General features: G+C 39.6%; 1 protein-coding gene across 3 annotated transcripts in view; it reads left to right on the forward strand.

Moving 5' to 3' along the window:
• GLRX2 (glutaredoxin 2) overlaps window positions 1-14097 on the forward strand; it is an 18778-nt gene continuing 4681 nt past the window's right edge. Inside the window, exons 1-5 of one of the 3 annotated variants that reach the window (XR_003436123.1) lie at window positions 482-614; window positions 2082-2145; window positions 5135-5311; window positions 6365-6500; window positions 6848-6918. Coding sequence is in view for 2 of the 3 variants with exons in the window: in XM_027122170.1 (XP_026977971.1) it covers window positions 514-614; window positions 2082-2145; window positions 5135-5311; window positions 6365-6496 (474 nt within the window). In the remaining variant the exon portion in view is untranslated. Of the gene's footprint in view, window positions 105-428; window positions 615-2081; window positions 2146-5134; window positions 5312-6364; window positions 6501-6847; window positions 6919-14097 lie in introns of those variants that run through there. The other 2 variants (XM_027122171.1, XM_027122170.1) reach the window with 2 other exon arrangements.

Consider the following 14097-nt stretch of genomic DNA (forward strand, 5'->3'; position numbering starts at 1 on the left):
CCACAATCCCCAAGAACTATCTCCACGTGCCTGTGAGCCTTCATGAGCGTCCCTAACCCTAAAAGGAACACGTGCGGGGCTTGGATGAACCTTGAGACGGGCAGGTGAGGCCTCAGCAAGGACTCCGACAACTGTTCCCAAGTGGGCGGGGACTCGCGGAACCCCGCTCTTCGAGCGCCCAGACAGGGAGGAGCCGCCGGCCGCGCAGAGAGACCGGCGCCCGCGCGGGCAGCCCGGAGGGGCGTGGCCGGCCGGCGGGGGCGGGGCGGGCTAGCAGGGGCCGGGCAGGTGGGCGGAGGCGGGTTCTGCGGGGTGGGGAGGGGCGGGGCCGTCGAACGGGGGTGGAACCGCGGGAGGAGGCGGGGCCGGTTAGAGGGGCAGGGACGATTAGAGGGGCAGGGCCGGCGGATGGCGGCGCCGGCAGCCCGGCGGGGCGGGGCCGGTGGGCGGGGGCGGGCTCGCCCGGGTCGCGGTCGCCGGCGTGTCTGCTCGCGGCGGCCCAGAGCCAGGGCCATGTACAGGCGCCGTGCAGCACTGGTGGGGACGCGGCTTGTCCGGAGCGGGAGCAGGTCGGCGGGCCGGCTCCAGGGGGCAGCGGGAGTTTCGGCCTCTGGGTAAGGGCGCCGCGACCACCATCGGCAGGACGTGGCGCAGAGGCCTCGCGGGGGTCTGGACCTAGCGGTGGGCGGGGCGGCTCTTCCCGGGGGCCGGGTGGGCCCTGAGTCGATGCAGGTGTCGAGGCCCCTCGGAGGACTGGGGGCCCAGGAAGGGCGGGGAGGGAATGTTCCTAAGCGCTCAGGTTGACTTAAGGATCACGTTACTCTCAGGTTGCAAATACCTGTCTTGTTCGCTTGTACCTCCCCTCCCCCTCGGTTGCTAGGTAAAATACAAGATGCTCTAATAAATTGGTATTTCAAATAAACAGCGAATAATGGTTTGGTTTAAGTATATACCAAATATTGCACGGGACATATGTAAGCTAAACAGTTATTCGCTGTTTATCTGAAATTCTAATTTAACCGAGCGATCTTCATTCTCATTTGCTAAATCTGGCAACCCTGCGGCAGGAAGTGAAAGTGGCGCTTTCTACCAAATCGCCAAGTCTTTGAGGAAAGGACGGTTGCCTATTCATGCTGAAGTCGTCCTTGGCTCGAGCGAGGATGGTGAATACCCGCGGCTCCCAGGCCTGTGGTGCGAGACCCACTGCCCAGACGGATGCTCTGCCCGCCTCACTCCCGCGCGGCTGGTCGGGGCTGTCCTGTCCGCTCGCCTATCTGTGCATCCATCCCTCTGTCTGGGAGTTTCTTCCTAATTCCTTGATCTGGTAACTCCTACCAGTTTTACAAGACTCCAGGAACTCTTGATTAACCTTCTATGCTAAACTAGAGACCCCTCCGGAAGGTGCCGATCATATAGTGTAACTATTTGACAGGTCCTTGAGGCTCTTTGAGTGCTTCCAGTGATACGTATCCCTGGGGCATTTCGCCCGTTTAGCACATAGTAGGTGCTCCATAAATGTGGCATGGCTAGTGGCTGCTTCATCAATGAAACGTTTATTGAACACCTGCTGCTTTCTCGACTAGAATTGGAGAAAAGTGCCTTCCAGAAGCTTTCTCTTTTCTTTGGTAGAGAAGAGGTTGATGTTTCAGAATGCACCTCCCACCTCCTCTCTTAGTACCCAAGAAAGCATTGTCTTATGAAAGTTCTACTGGAATTCCTGCTTCCAGAGTAGATGCAAATAGTAGATGGTTTAGGGATGATAATTAAATGCTGGAATTGAGATGAAAAGGACGTGTTTTCTTAGTTGATAAGACAAATAGATTTCTATGTTATTCCATCCCTGCACCCCTTAATCTCCTTTTTCTGTTCTGGAGGCTAGTTAGAGAAGCACACAGGCCCTTTTGATATTAGTAAACAAATACTTTGTAAACTGATATTTTGTACTGATAATAAGTAAAACTTTTTTCTCTTTCATAAGTTTGGATATATATTAGCATATCGGGTTTTCTTCAAATGGATCTCATCTGATATATTGTCTTTAATTTTTAATAAACCGCACTGCCTTTTAAAATTCCTTTTAGGATGGGGAACAGCACATCGTCATCTTTGGGGAACACAGCAACTACTCCCATGAATCAGATCCAAGTGAGTGATGTGGGACATGTAGGAAAAAACTTTCCTTGGTGGAAAAACAATTGTCTTACACATTTAATATGCTTATTCTGTATCGAAACCTGTCATAGTGCAGCAAATGAATTACTAAGTTCTTATATATTTTTAAATCTGCTATCAAAATCATGCATGTGACAAAGAAGCTCTAGATCATTTTGTTAGTCAGAATTTATGAGATTTATTCTTTTGGTTTTTTTGACTGTGCTGCATTGCTTGTGGGATCTTAGTTCCCCAACCAGGGATCGAACCTGTGCCCCCTGCAGTGGAAGTGCGGAGTCCTAACCACTGGACCGCCAGGGAAGTCCCTATGAGATTTATTCTTAATGGAGCCTTCACTTCCCTAAGCTGGGTCTATGTTGTTGGCTGCTCTTACCATCTCACCCAGCGCAGGTCTACTGTTGGTACCAGTCAGGTTGCCCTTACCCAGGGATAGTGTTTGTTTCTGGTCTGGGAAGCTGTTTCCCTAATACAGAACCTAGTTTGCCGTAGTTACTCTATGACCGATCCTCTCAAGGATACTGTGCACTGCTGTGTTCTCTTGTCTTTCTCTTGCTTGCACTGCGAAGCCCAGTTAAGTCTGCCTCAGAAAATGCCTCTTGTGTGTATGTTTCTGTTCCCTTGTAGCCCACAGGACATACTCATTTGTCTGCTCCTCACCACCAAACACCACTTCACACAAACATTTTTGCCTTTATTTGGCTACAGAAGTATCCACCCACAGCCATTGAATATAACAGTAATGTTGGAGACCTATAGTGAGGGATTGCCTCTTTTAAAATAAGAATAGAGGGGCTTCCCTGGTGGCACAGTGGTTGAGAGTCTGCCTGCCGATGCAGGGGATGCGGGTTCGGGCCCTGGTCCGGGAAGATCCCACATGCCACGGAGCGGCTGGGCCCGTGAGCCATGGCCGCTGAGCCTGCGCGTCCGGAGCCTGTGCTCCTCAACGGGAGAGGCCACAACAGTGAGAGGCCCGCGTACCGCCAAAAAAAAAAAAAACAAAACCATGGTGAGGTGGGAGACTTCCCTGGTGGTCGGTCCAGTGGTTAAGACTCTGCACTTCCACTGCAGGGGGCATGGGTTCGATCCCGGCGTGGAACTAAGGTCCTGCATACCGCGTGACTCAGTCCATAAAAATAAAGAATACAAAACCATGAACTATTTAGCAAGGACGAGGTTGAGAAAAGGTGAGAAGGAAGGTTCAAGAAACTTGGACACTGTCACCTTGAGTTTCGGCTCACTTTGGAATCTCTCCATCAGTGTTTGTACTACGTCTCAGCTGCCAGGGTGCTCCTCTCTCTCTGAATTATGGTCCATGTGTCTCTAACCCGAGGCAGCACAGTGAGGAAGGCGCACTGGCTTTGGTGTTGGGACAGGTTGGGTGGAATCCCACCCAGTATTGTGAACTTCCCAACCTCAGTTTTCTCATCTATAAAATGGATTCAGTAGTACATCTCTGGTGTGTCTGGCTCTCCCTGAGATAGACTTCTGTAGTAAATATTATGAGTGAGCAGGAGAGAAAGCATAAAAATAGACCAATCTGCAGACACCTAGACACTGACCTAGAACCCTTCTGACACCCAAGGGCAGATATAACTTCTGAAACACTTTGCCTGGGTGCTCTACTTTCTGATTTTTGGTCTTCTTGAAGGTGCTGCTTATAACCCACATTAGGACAGCCTAGGCAGATGCCTAGGTGCCAGACATGGCCATTCAGAAACTCTTGAAGTACCTGGGCATTGATATGTCTAGGAACACAAAGCTCAACAAATTTCACAGGTGACGCAGATGCATAGCAGAGTCTCAGGGTCTTTGTGATAAAAGCCTGGAGAGTAGCCTCCAAACCAGGCTGATATCATTAGAATCATCTGGAAAGGTTTTTCAAAAATAGCTTCTGACCTCTGCCTCAAACCCATTGAATCAGTCTTTCTGGAAGTAGCATTTCCAGGAACAACGCTGTGGGAAGACCTTATCAAAACAGTAATGACTTCTTTTGTTTTGTTTTTTTTACTATAAAGATACACAAGAAGGAGTGGAAGTTGAGGGGTAGGGTAAGCTGTTGTTTACATCTGGATCAGTGAAAGCCTTACATTTTAAAGAGAAATCATATATCATTTCTCACCACTGAACATTTAGGAAATGGTGATCATTTTGTAAAGTATAAAAATATCGAATCACTATGCTCTACACCTGAGACTAATATAATAGTGTAAATCAGTTATATTCCAGTTTTAAAAATAGCAAAGAAGGGAATTCCCTGGCGGTCCAGGGGTTAGGTTAGGACTCCACGCTTCCACTGCAGAGGACACGGGTTCGATCCCTGGTGGGGGATATAAGATCCTGCAAGCTGCACGGTGCAGCCAAAAAAAAAAGGCGAAGAATGGTTAAGATGGTAAAAAAAAATAATAATAATAAAAAATTAAGAAAAAAAGTTAAGGAAGGTAAGGAGTTAACTCCTGAACACCTGAATATTTGAGAAGCAGTATAGCAGAGATTAACTACCTGGGCTGTGGCCTCAGACTTGCCTGGGTTCAAATCCCAGCTTGCCCACTTCTCAGCTGAGGACCAGGGGTAAGTTATTTCCCCTCCTCTGTACCTCAGTTTCCTCATCTGTAAAGTGGAGGTGATGATAGCACCTATCTCAAGACTGTAGTGAGGTTTAAGTGAGCTAGTAAAGTGTTGAGAATTGTGTCGGCACACAGAAGTGTCTGCTGTATATGAACTGGCTGTGATTATTGGTGTTATTACCCTTTGCCAACACTTTCCACCTGTCACATCCTTTTTTTCCTAATAATGTTTCTTTGTCCTCAATCTATGATGCAAAAACAGATTGATGGCGACTGAGTTTGAGCCCTGAATTGTGAGACTCCAAAATCCATACCCTTTCTACTGTATCATGATTCCTTTCTGAAAGATAATGTCTAGAATTCAAATGATTTTTTTGTTCTGGTTTGTTTTCCTTCAGGAAATCATTTCTAATAATTGTGTGGTGATTTTCTCCAAAACTTCTTGTTCTTACTGTACGATGGCAAAAACACTTTTTCACGACATGAGTGTAAACTATAAAGTGGTGGAATTGGACATGCTTGAACACGGAAGCCAGTTACAAGACGCTCTTCACGAAATGACCGGTGAAAGAACTGTGAGTACATCCACTGTGGTGCTTTGCCCCGAAGTGGGGACTGAGTTGGGTCACCTTGGGCCTGTGCCCCCATGATGGGAAAAGTGAGCCAGACATACTCTGAGAATCTTAATTGATACAGAAATGGCAGATCTGGAAACCAGACTCATAGACTAGGAAACAGCAGAGTTCATTTGTTTTATTTTTATTTTTGCCATGTGTGTGTGTGTGTGTGTGTGTGTGTGTCTGTGTGTGTGTGTGAGGTGGGAGGGGTAATGGTGTTGTGAGTGCTGGTCTACAAATCTTTGAGGTCCACCTGGGGCTTTTTCAAGATGAAAGCATCCTTCCTTTCTCCCTTGAACAGTGAAGACCAAGGGTTGGTCTTCATGTTCTGTGCTAATAGGAGTACTTTCGGGCTCCATGTTTTTAGATTCTTGCAATCTGTGGATTTTCCCATAATATGCATTATCAGAAAAACACCCTGGCGGTCCAGTGGTTAGGACTCCATGCTTCCACCGCAGGGGGCACAGGTTTGATCCCTGGTCAGGGAACTAAGATCCTGCATGCTGCGTGGCACGGCCAAAAAATCCCCCCAAACGCCCTGGCAACCCAAAACAAACAAACAAAAGAAAAATAGATAATATTGCCATTTTCCTTCTTGTTTATATGTGCCTGGAAGGAGTTGATAGTGTACTCTTCCTCTTTAGTAAACAATGGTAAGAAAGAACCACTGAAACATTATTAATAATTAGAGATTGCTTTATTTTGCCTTTTATACGCCATAGCGATGAGAGGGAGTGGGTGGAGAGTTAGATTGTCCAGGATTTAAATCCCAGCTGTGTCATTTACTATCACTGTGATCTTGGGCAAGTTCCTGTGCCTCCTCTTCCTCCAAAATAAGGCTAAAAATAATACCTACCTGAAGGGTTGTAAAGTTAAATAGGTAATTAGTCAAAGAGCTTCGTGTATGTCTGGCCCATAAAAGTACTCACAGTGGAATATGTATTAGCCACATGTGAATGGCCTTATACTTCTGACACCAAGGTGCCATCTGATCTTTTGTTTATCCAACAGGTGCCAAGAATATTTGTCAATGGAACTTTTATTGGCGGTGCAACTGACACTCACAGGCTTCACAAAGAAGGGAAATTGCTTCCACTAGTTCACCAGTGTTATCCAAAAAAAAGTAAGAGGAAGGAATTTTAGTGATGTAGGTGCTCATAACTTTGCTAATAAAATGTCACTATGTATTTAAAGTGATAATGCCTGATAATGCCTTTTAAATATTCGAGGGTATTTTAAATATATGAATTATCTTCATGAAAAAGTTGTAAAAAATAGTGAACAATAAATCACGCTGGAAACCTCTTATTTGCCAGTTCTTGAGTAAAATGGATGATATTTAAAACTGAAGGAGTAGAGTTGTATCAAAAGATAAGGAAAGAATGTGTTTTATTCGGAATTTATAGATGAATTTTATAACCAAGAGCTAGAAAGTAAGCATTTGGGACTCTTCTGTATTGTATTCAGAAGGAGTTAATGCCTTTTCTTTTCTAGCTTTCAGTGGTGAGCGCTGATGGGTACCTTCTCTGCAAAATAAGGCTCTCACTGATGCAGTTGTGAACTCGGTAGGGATATCCTTGTACTGTATTGTGACAAGCCTTCACACTTTGTGCTTCTAGAGTGAAAGAAGTATATTAAATTTGTAGGATGGAATGAAATTCATTTTAGAAAAACCATATTATTCATCTGATGATTTGGTAGTTCTAGAGAATAAAACGGCACCTCTGGGCAGAAATTAAGAGGAGGAAGATTTCAGCGTTATATGAGGATGAACTGCGGAAACAGTTCAGAAATACACTTGAGTTATAGTGTGAGGTGGAGAGTTCTGCTTTCCAGAAGGTGTTGGAAGCTGTTGGAAATGTTCCATAGGGCATCCAGGTATTGGATGGGAGATTAAACTGAATGTCCCTAAAGTAATTTCTGATGTAGATATTCTTCGCTTCTGTGACTGGGAATTCTAGCTGATCCCACAGAGTCACACGGGGCAGATTACCAGATGCTGGGAAGAGAAAACTCTTCCTCAGAGGTGGGAGGAAGATGGACTTTAAGAGAAGCGGTGAGCATCTGCTTTCTGCTCAAGATGGATCAGAGAATCAGGGATAGTCCTGCAGAAGACAGCTGGTGGCTTTTTTTGCCATTTGCCCTCAATGATGCTTCCTACATGGTCTATTAAGCTGTCGTTAGACCTTGATAAAGCAAGAATTTGGACTATTTCATTCTCACGTGATAAGTTATAACTGGAATGGAACAGTGGAGGCATTCCTTTAGCCCTTTATTTTTCATTATGTCATGATGCGAAATTCCTGCATGCTTGCTATGTTGTAAACTCTTTGTTAGAGAGTAGAGGAAATGTTACCTCGTGTGATACTGTGATTTATATTAAATATATATTTGGTCTTCATGCCATTCCTAGCACACAGCTGAAACCCCTGGAATTTCCTGTGAGAAGAGCTATTAAATTGTCTTTGGTTATGTTAATGAGGTGTTTTTTGGAAAGCCCCTGAGGATGGAGGCTGGTTGCCTGGGGAAGCTTGTGATTAGGAGGTTGGAAATACCAGCCCCACCTCCGACCTCTGGGGAGGGGAGAAGGGCTGGAGATTGCGTTCAATCATCAATGGCTAATCAATCCTGCCTGTGTAATGAAGCCTCTGTAGAAACCCAAAAGGACAGGATTTGTGAAGCTCCCTGGTTGGTGAAAACGTGGAGATCGGGGGAGAACAAAGTGCCCAGAGAGGACACGGAAGCTCTCCCCTTTCCCCATACGTTGCTCTATACTTCTCTTACAACTGGCTGTTCTGAGTTAGAGGCTTTTATCGTAAACTGGAAATCCAGAAAGTAAAATGTTATCTCTGAGTTCTGTAAGCTGTTCTAGCAAACTAATCAAACCTAAGAAGGGAGGGAGAGGGTTGGTGGAATCCTGTCTATATCTGGTTGGGAGAAGCACAGGTGACAACCTGGACTTGAGATTGGCATCTGAAGTGAGGGCTGGAGGGGACAGTCTTGTGGGTCTGAGCAGCTGCCCCGATGACATGCCAATCCTGGCTGACCAAGGATTTAACTAGTTGTGCAGGGGCTAGTTACAAAGCCGAGGATTAACAGGAAGAGATTTCAATAGGGGACTGTAACAGATTCTCAGTGGAAAAACTCATATAATTGGTGCTGGGGATGAGGGTTTCAGCATAAATTTTGGGGAGACACATTCAGTCCATGACACCATAAATTACAGCTAGATAAAAGTATATATATATATATATATATATATATATATATATAAAGTATAATGTAAATCTAAGGCAAAACTAGGTATGAGGGGTTTCAGCAGCTCTGTTTTTTCTTTCCAAAACCACAGGTTAGAAAGAAAATCATGACCAGTTTAAGAAAAAGTAATGATATCGTTGTTTTTTTTTTGGTCCTCTATTTTTAATGTTAAGATCTGAAAGACATACTGTTTAATATTTTAAAAATGGGCCATTTGTTTTCTCACTTTATCACTAATCAACTTACATATATATTGCCAAAATATTTAATTGGGAAGCTGAAAAGCTGCTGAGAAAAAAAGGGGTCATTTGTTTAAATATATCTGCATTTTATTATTTACTAATATTTAAAAAAATACCATTTGAACATATTTTTTAAAGGCAAGTTTTCTTGATAAGGTTTAAAAGAAAGTTTTTTTAAGTTTAGTTTTCTTCATCTATGAGATGTATACAGTTGACCCCTGGAACAACGCAGGGCTTAGGCGCTCCAACCCCCACCTTGAAAATCCAAGGATAATTTATAGTCAGCCCTCTGCATCCAAGGTTCTGCATGCCCAGATTCAACCAACCGCCGTTCAAGGGTCCAACCAGCCATTCAGGGGTCCACTGTATTTGTGATCTTCCTTTCTCCATAACTGTTCACTGTCATCTTTAAATGGAGAATTATAGAATCGATCAAATGTTCAAAATTTTGGTGGGTATATTCATATGTAACTTGTTCTCACTCTTCTTCATAACCTACAGCTCAGATCTTAGAACTTTTAATATGAAAGTTTTACGGGAATTCAGAGGAAAGAAATTTCTGCAAATTGGCACTTAAATATTTTTATTTGCATAGTTGACTTTTGGTGTTAACTTTTCCCAAAGGCAACTTTTATTTTCTTATTTTTAAAAATGTTTGTTGAAGTATAGTTGATTTACAATGTTGGATTCGTTTCAGGTATACAGCAAAGTGATTCAGTTACAGATATATATATATCCATTCTTTTTCAGATCCTTTTCCCTTATAGGTTATTACAAAGTATTAAGTATAGTTTCCTATGCTATACAGTAGGTCCTTGTTGGTTATCTATTTTATATATAGTAGTGTGTATATGTTAATCCCAAACTCCTAATTTATCCCTCTCCCACTCCCAAAGGCAACTTTGAATTTTTTTTCACAAAAGAATTCTGTTTTAAACTCTTTAAGAATATGCACTTTTATTAAATCCAGTTGTTTTGATCCTATAATTAATATCCATTGGAAAAGAATCCCCAACCACATATTTTAAATAATTAAATAATAGTTATATACAAGTAGCGGCATTTTAAGACCAATATTAATGGTCAAACCTTAATTTCATCTTATTCAAATATTATAAGATTGCTAAGAGCCTTACATTTTATAAGGCATATAATAACCTTAAAATTCTTCTTTAAAGAAATGGAAAGACAATTACTTGATGTGCATAGAGTTTATTTGGTACATCTATCAATTTTTACAATAATACAAGTGACCAGAAACAGTTCACATTGTGCCCACCTGCACTCCATGTCTAAAATGATTTATCCAGTATGGGGTTTTGCAGGGCTAGAAAGGAGAGTCCAGATTTCACAGTATTGGTGAAAACTGTTTTGTCATGAAATAAATTTCATACATTAGTATTTCATCCATTTTCTATCAGAAAACAGCAGAATTACATTGCTAGGTATGTTATTTACAGTGAAAACTTGGAAGACTCAACAAAGTTATCAGTGAGTTGATCAACAACAGACCTAGGAAACCCCCTGCCCCTCCTTTCAGTGTCCTTTTTCTTTGAAATGGAACTTGTTATAAATTGAACTTTATATACTTTTAAGCACCAGCTTGACAATTTAAAGTTTTCTCTCATTTTTATAAAATATTCCTGCTTTGAAAGGCAAAGTGAATGTAAAAATGTGAATGTAATTAAACATCACTGGCCTGGATACTTTTTATTGCAATAGTCACAATGTCTTACAACTATATTCACTTCTTTGAATGAATTTGCTGGTAGGCTTGAAACAAAATATTTGCCTTTTGTCTTGAAAAATTCCCTTAAAAAATTAATCATTTTTGGAACTGTACAACTATATTTTTCATTCAGAGTGTTTAAATATGCAACTTGGTCCTTGGAGATCAGTTACAGAGTCCAGCTTCCTGGATAATTTGTTATACAAAACAATAAAAAACCTTAAACTACCACAAAATATTACTGATGTTAACAGTCATGTATGTATAACACATCAGTGTCCCTAGATTATCCTGTTAATCGGTGCTTAAACAGCTAATGTACAATCCGGTTTTAAAACTTAATAATTAAATTTCCATTCTTTATGTAAAAGAGAAAGCTGTAAAAGACCTTTCGAGTTCTATACTTCAGAAACACTGACACTATTAAGGCATTACTTAATGAACAGACCCTATGCAAAGTACGTATGCCTGTGTTGGAGAGCTAGTCATATTTTAAGGCAGTCAGAAGGCTCATTTTTTTTCACTTTAAGGCTCTTGCATACTTAAATTCTATTCTATGCAGCCATTAGTCTGTATAATTTAAATATTTATTGAGTGGTCAAATATGGAAATCAAAGCCTTTATATAAAGCAAATGGACAGTTTAGAACTAGATTATAATACCTCTTCCCCATTCAGTTTTTTTTAAAAAAGATGATTTTATATATCTCATCTCTTGGAGAATTTCTTCATTATCAGAAGCTGGCAATAAAAGGAAGAAAATATAACTCAAATGCATTACAAGTTGTCTAGTCACACCATACCGAACTGCAAGCAGTCCATCTTTAGAATAATAGTGAACAAAAACACTTTTTCTTGGTTACTATTCATTAATTGTATAATACGTTTAATTTGGCTGTCTATGGATTCTAAACAGTTTACATTGCAAATAAAGCCTAATAAGTAATTTAAACAGAAGTTTCAATACAATGATTGTATTGATATAATTTCCATCAATTATGTGGTAATGATATATAGCAAGACTTTAACCTCATTTACTACACTTAACAATCCAAGTATTCATTAAGGGAAGCCAGCGAAGTGTAGCTAACTTACTATTTCTTTTGTTCAAGAACAGATTCTGGTAACTTCTAAAAGCAAAGAAATTTAAATATATTTTAAAATGAAGTATATTATCACTTGTGTTCATAAAATTAATATGACACATGGTGGTGCTAAATTAAATAGAAGCAAAGGGAAAAATCTCCTTAGGCTCAGAAACATCTTTTATATCTTTTCATTGTATTTACAAAATTAATTCTCATTGAAAATAATCACCTTAATTTTAGTAACTGAATTTTGCAACATAACTCCTAAGTTTATGTTTCTTTCTACCAATTTCCTATATAATTTGGTATTTTCAGGGTTTAGGAAAATGTGTCATTTATTATAGTTCTATTCAGACAGTAAGTTTAACAACATTATTAGTTTTCTACATGAAAAATATTACCACAGAATTTTTAAATTAACTTCATAATAATTTTTCAAAAGCAAATAAAACACTCACCAATTAAAAAAATGTTGAATGTGGATACATGTCATTTACAAGACCTTTTATGCTACAAGCCATGTATATATAAGTTCTGTGAAGTATTTGGTAGACAAAGATTTTGTGGGTAGTCTTTATAATTATGGAAATATGAGCACTGAGACATGCTATTTTCTGAAAGAGTATTCACTTAATTATTTTTCAAAGAGTGCTTTTTCTAAGAGCTAGGTACATCTATAATTGCAAACAAAGGCTGAATAACTGCAAACATTTCTGCAAACATCTAATATAAAAGGTATACAATATAACTTGATTTGGGGAGATAATTATCAATTCAATTATTGTTCCAGGAGACCTGCCCATTATTAATTTGAAAACAATATGACCTTAAATCTATATGGAACAAAAAGCAATCTGCAAGATGTATCCCAAACCTAAATATGGGTGACTTTCCTGTCATTTATTTTATTACTCAGGTACAGCAGGACTAGAAAAGCAAACAGAAGACCAAAATGTCAGAAGAAAGGAATTTTAAAAGAAAAAAAAAAAAGGTATAGAAGGAATCTTCCAACAAATAATGGACTAGGCAGCAAGTAACTGGGATATATACTAAATTGAATGCATACAGTAAATACAACTAATGAAATAGTTCAACTTATCTTTTTTCTAATTCTCCCTTGTGCATGTTTACATTGATGCTATCTGACATTTCTCTAGAGGGGATATAGCTTTAATGAATCACCCAAGTCTGTGGTATACAACACTAGAATTTTTCATTTGTGATTACTAACTGTAAGGGACTTATGGAGAGATCTGTGGGTATATCATCTTTAGGTCAAATTGAAGTAAGTCCAATAAGTGATCACAACCATTTCCCTTTAATTATTGTTTAGATGTAGCTTTACTGTGCTTCCACAGATGTTTCTTAATTGTCAGATCCTCAAATATATTCAGAAATTCTATCTTAAATTTCCAAAATAATTTTAAATTGTTTTGCATAAAAAAATCCTGATTAACTGATATTCTATCGTTTGTAGATTTACCTGTTATTTTAAAACATTAAGCAAATTTTTGTAAGACCATCTTCTCATTTAGAGTATGAGTTAGTTTTTCTTGATCTAGCTAATGGAATATATTCCTTTCTCTTTTCAGAGAATAGTGATTTCTTTAGTCATTACCTTTACTGTTAAAATTTTTCTTCCACATTTTCCCATTCAGAACAGGAGTGTTTAAAAAAATTATTGAGCCTACTGAGCTGTTTTTCTAAAACATTTTATCTTTCAAAACATATATCCTATTAAAAGTGTTTTTAATTTTTTTAAAAAGTTCTAATTTCTTTGCAAGCCTTCTTCCCAATTTCAAGTTTTATACAGATATAAAATCATTGATTTTTCTATGAGCCAAGCATCAGATATGTTACTTTTTAAAGATAGCAAAATTGAATCACATAGGTTAAACTGGTTGTCTACAGTCACACAGTAAGTTAGATAAAGCAAAAGAGGTTCCAGAAGGGTATAACGCTAAACCCCATTCACTAGTGTCTTCCTCACCAATATTTCCTAAAATGATGACTAAACTAAATACTACATAAGTGTTAATAAGTGGAATTTCCAAGAAATTTCAACTAACAAGGATAGGGTAGGATCATAAGATTAGTTTTTGTTTTACTAATTACAACTCTATCCTGAAAATATTTACATATTTTCTAGGAAATAAAGTTTACTTTTCTTAGGATTGTTTTTTAGAAGCAACATTTTCCTAATCAGCAATAATGCTAGAAGTAATTCAGAAAATAAAACTTCTTTATCACTTGAGTACATTTTATTCATAATGAGGTAAAGTATTTTTATTCTTTCTATATGACTATGTTATATAGCAATACAGGTTATTAAGACATTAATTGTGCTTGAGGGTTACTATGAACTACAGAAGTATACATGTTCACAAGTTCTGTTTTTCTACACCTAAAGCAATCATGTATATACATT

Source organism: Aethalodelphis obliquidens, unplaced genomic scaffold (genome assembly GCF_003676395.1).
Source record: "Aethalodelphis obliquidens isolate GAN/ISIS:26980383/991018 unplaced genomic scaffold, ASM367639v1 scaffold24, whole genome shotgun sequence".
Classification (NCBI taxonomy): Eukaryota; Metazoa; Chordata; class Mammalia; order Artiodactyla; family Delphinidae; genus Aethalodelphis; species Aethalodelphis obliquidens.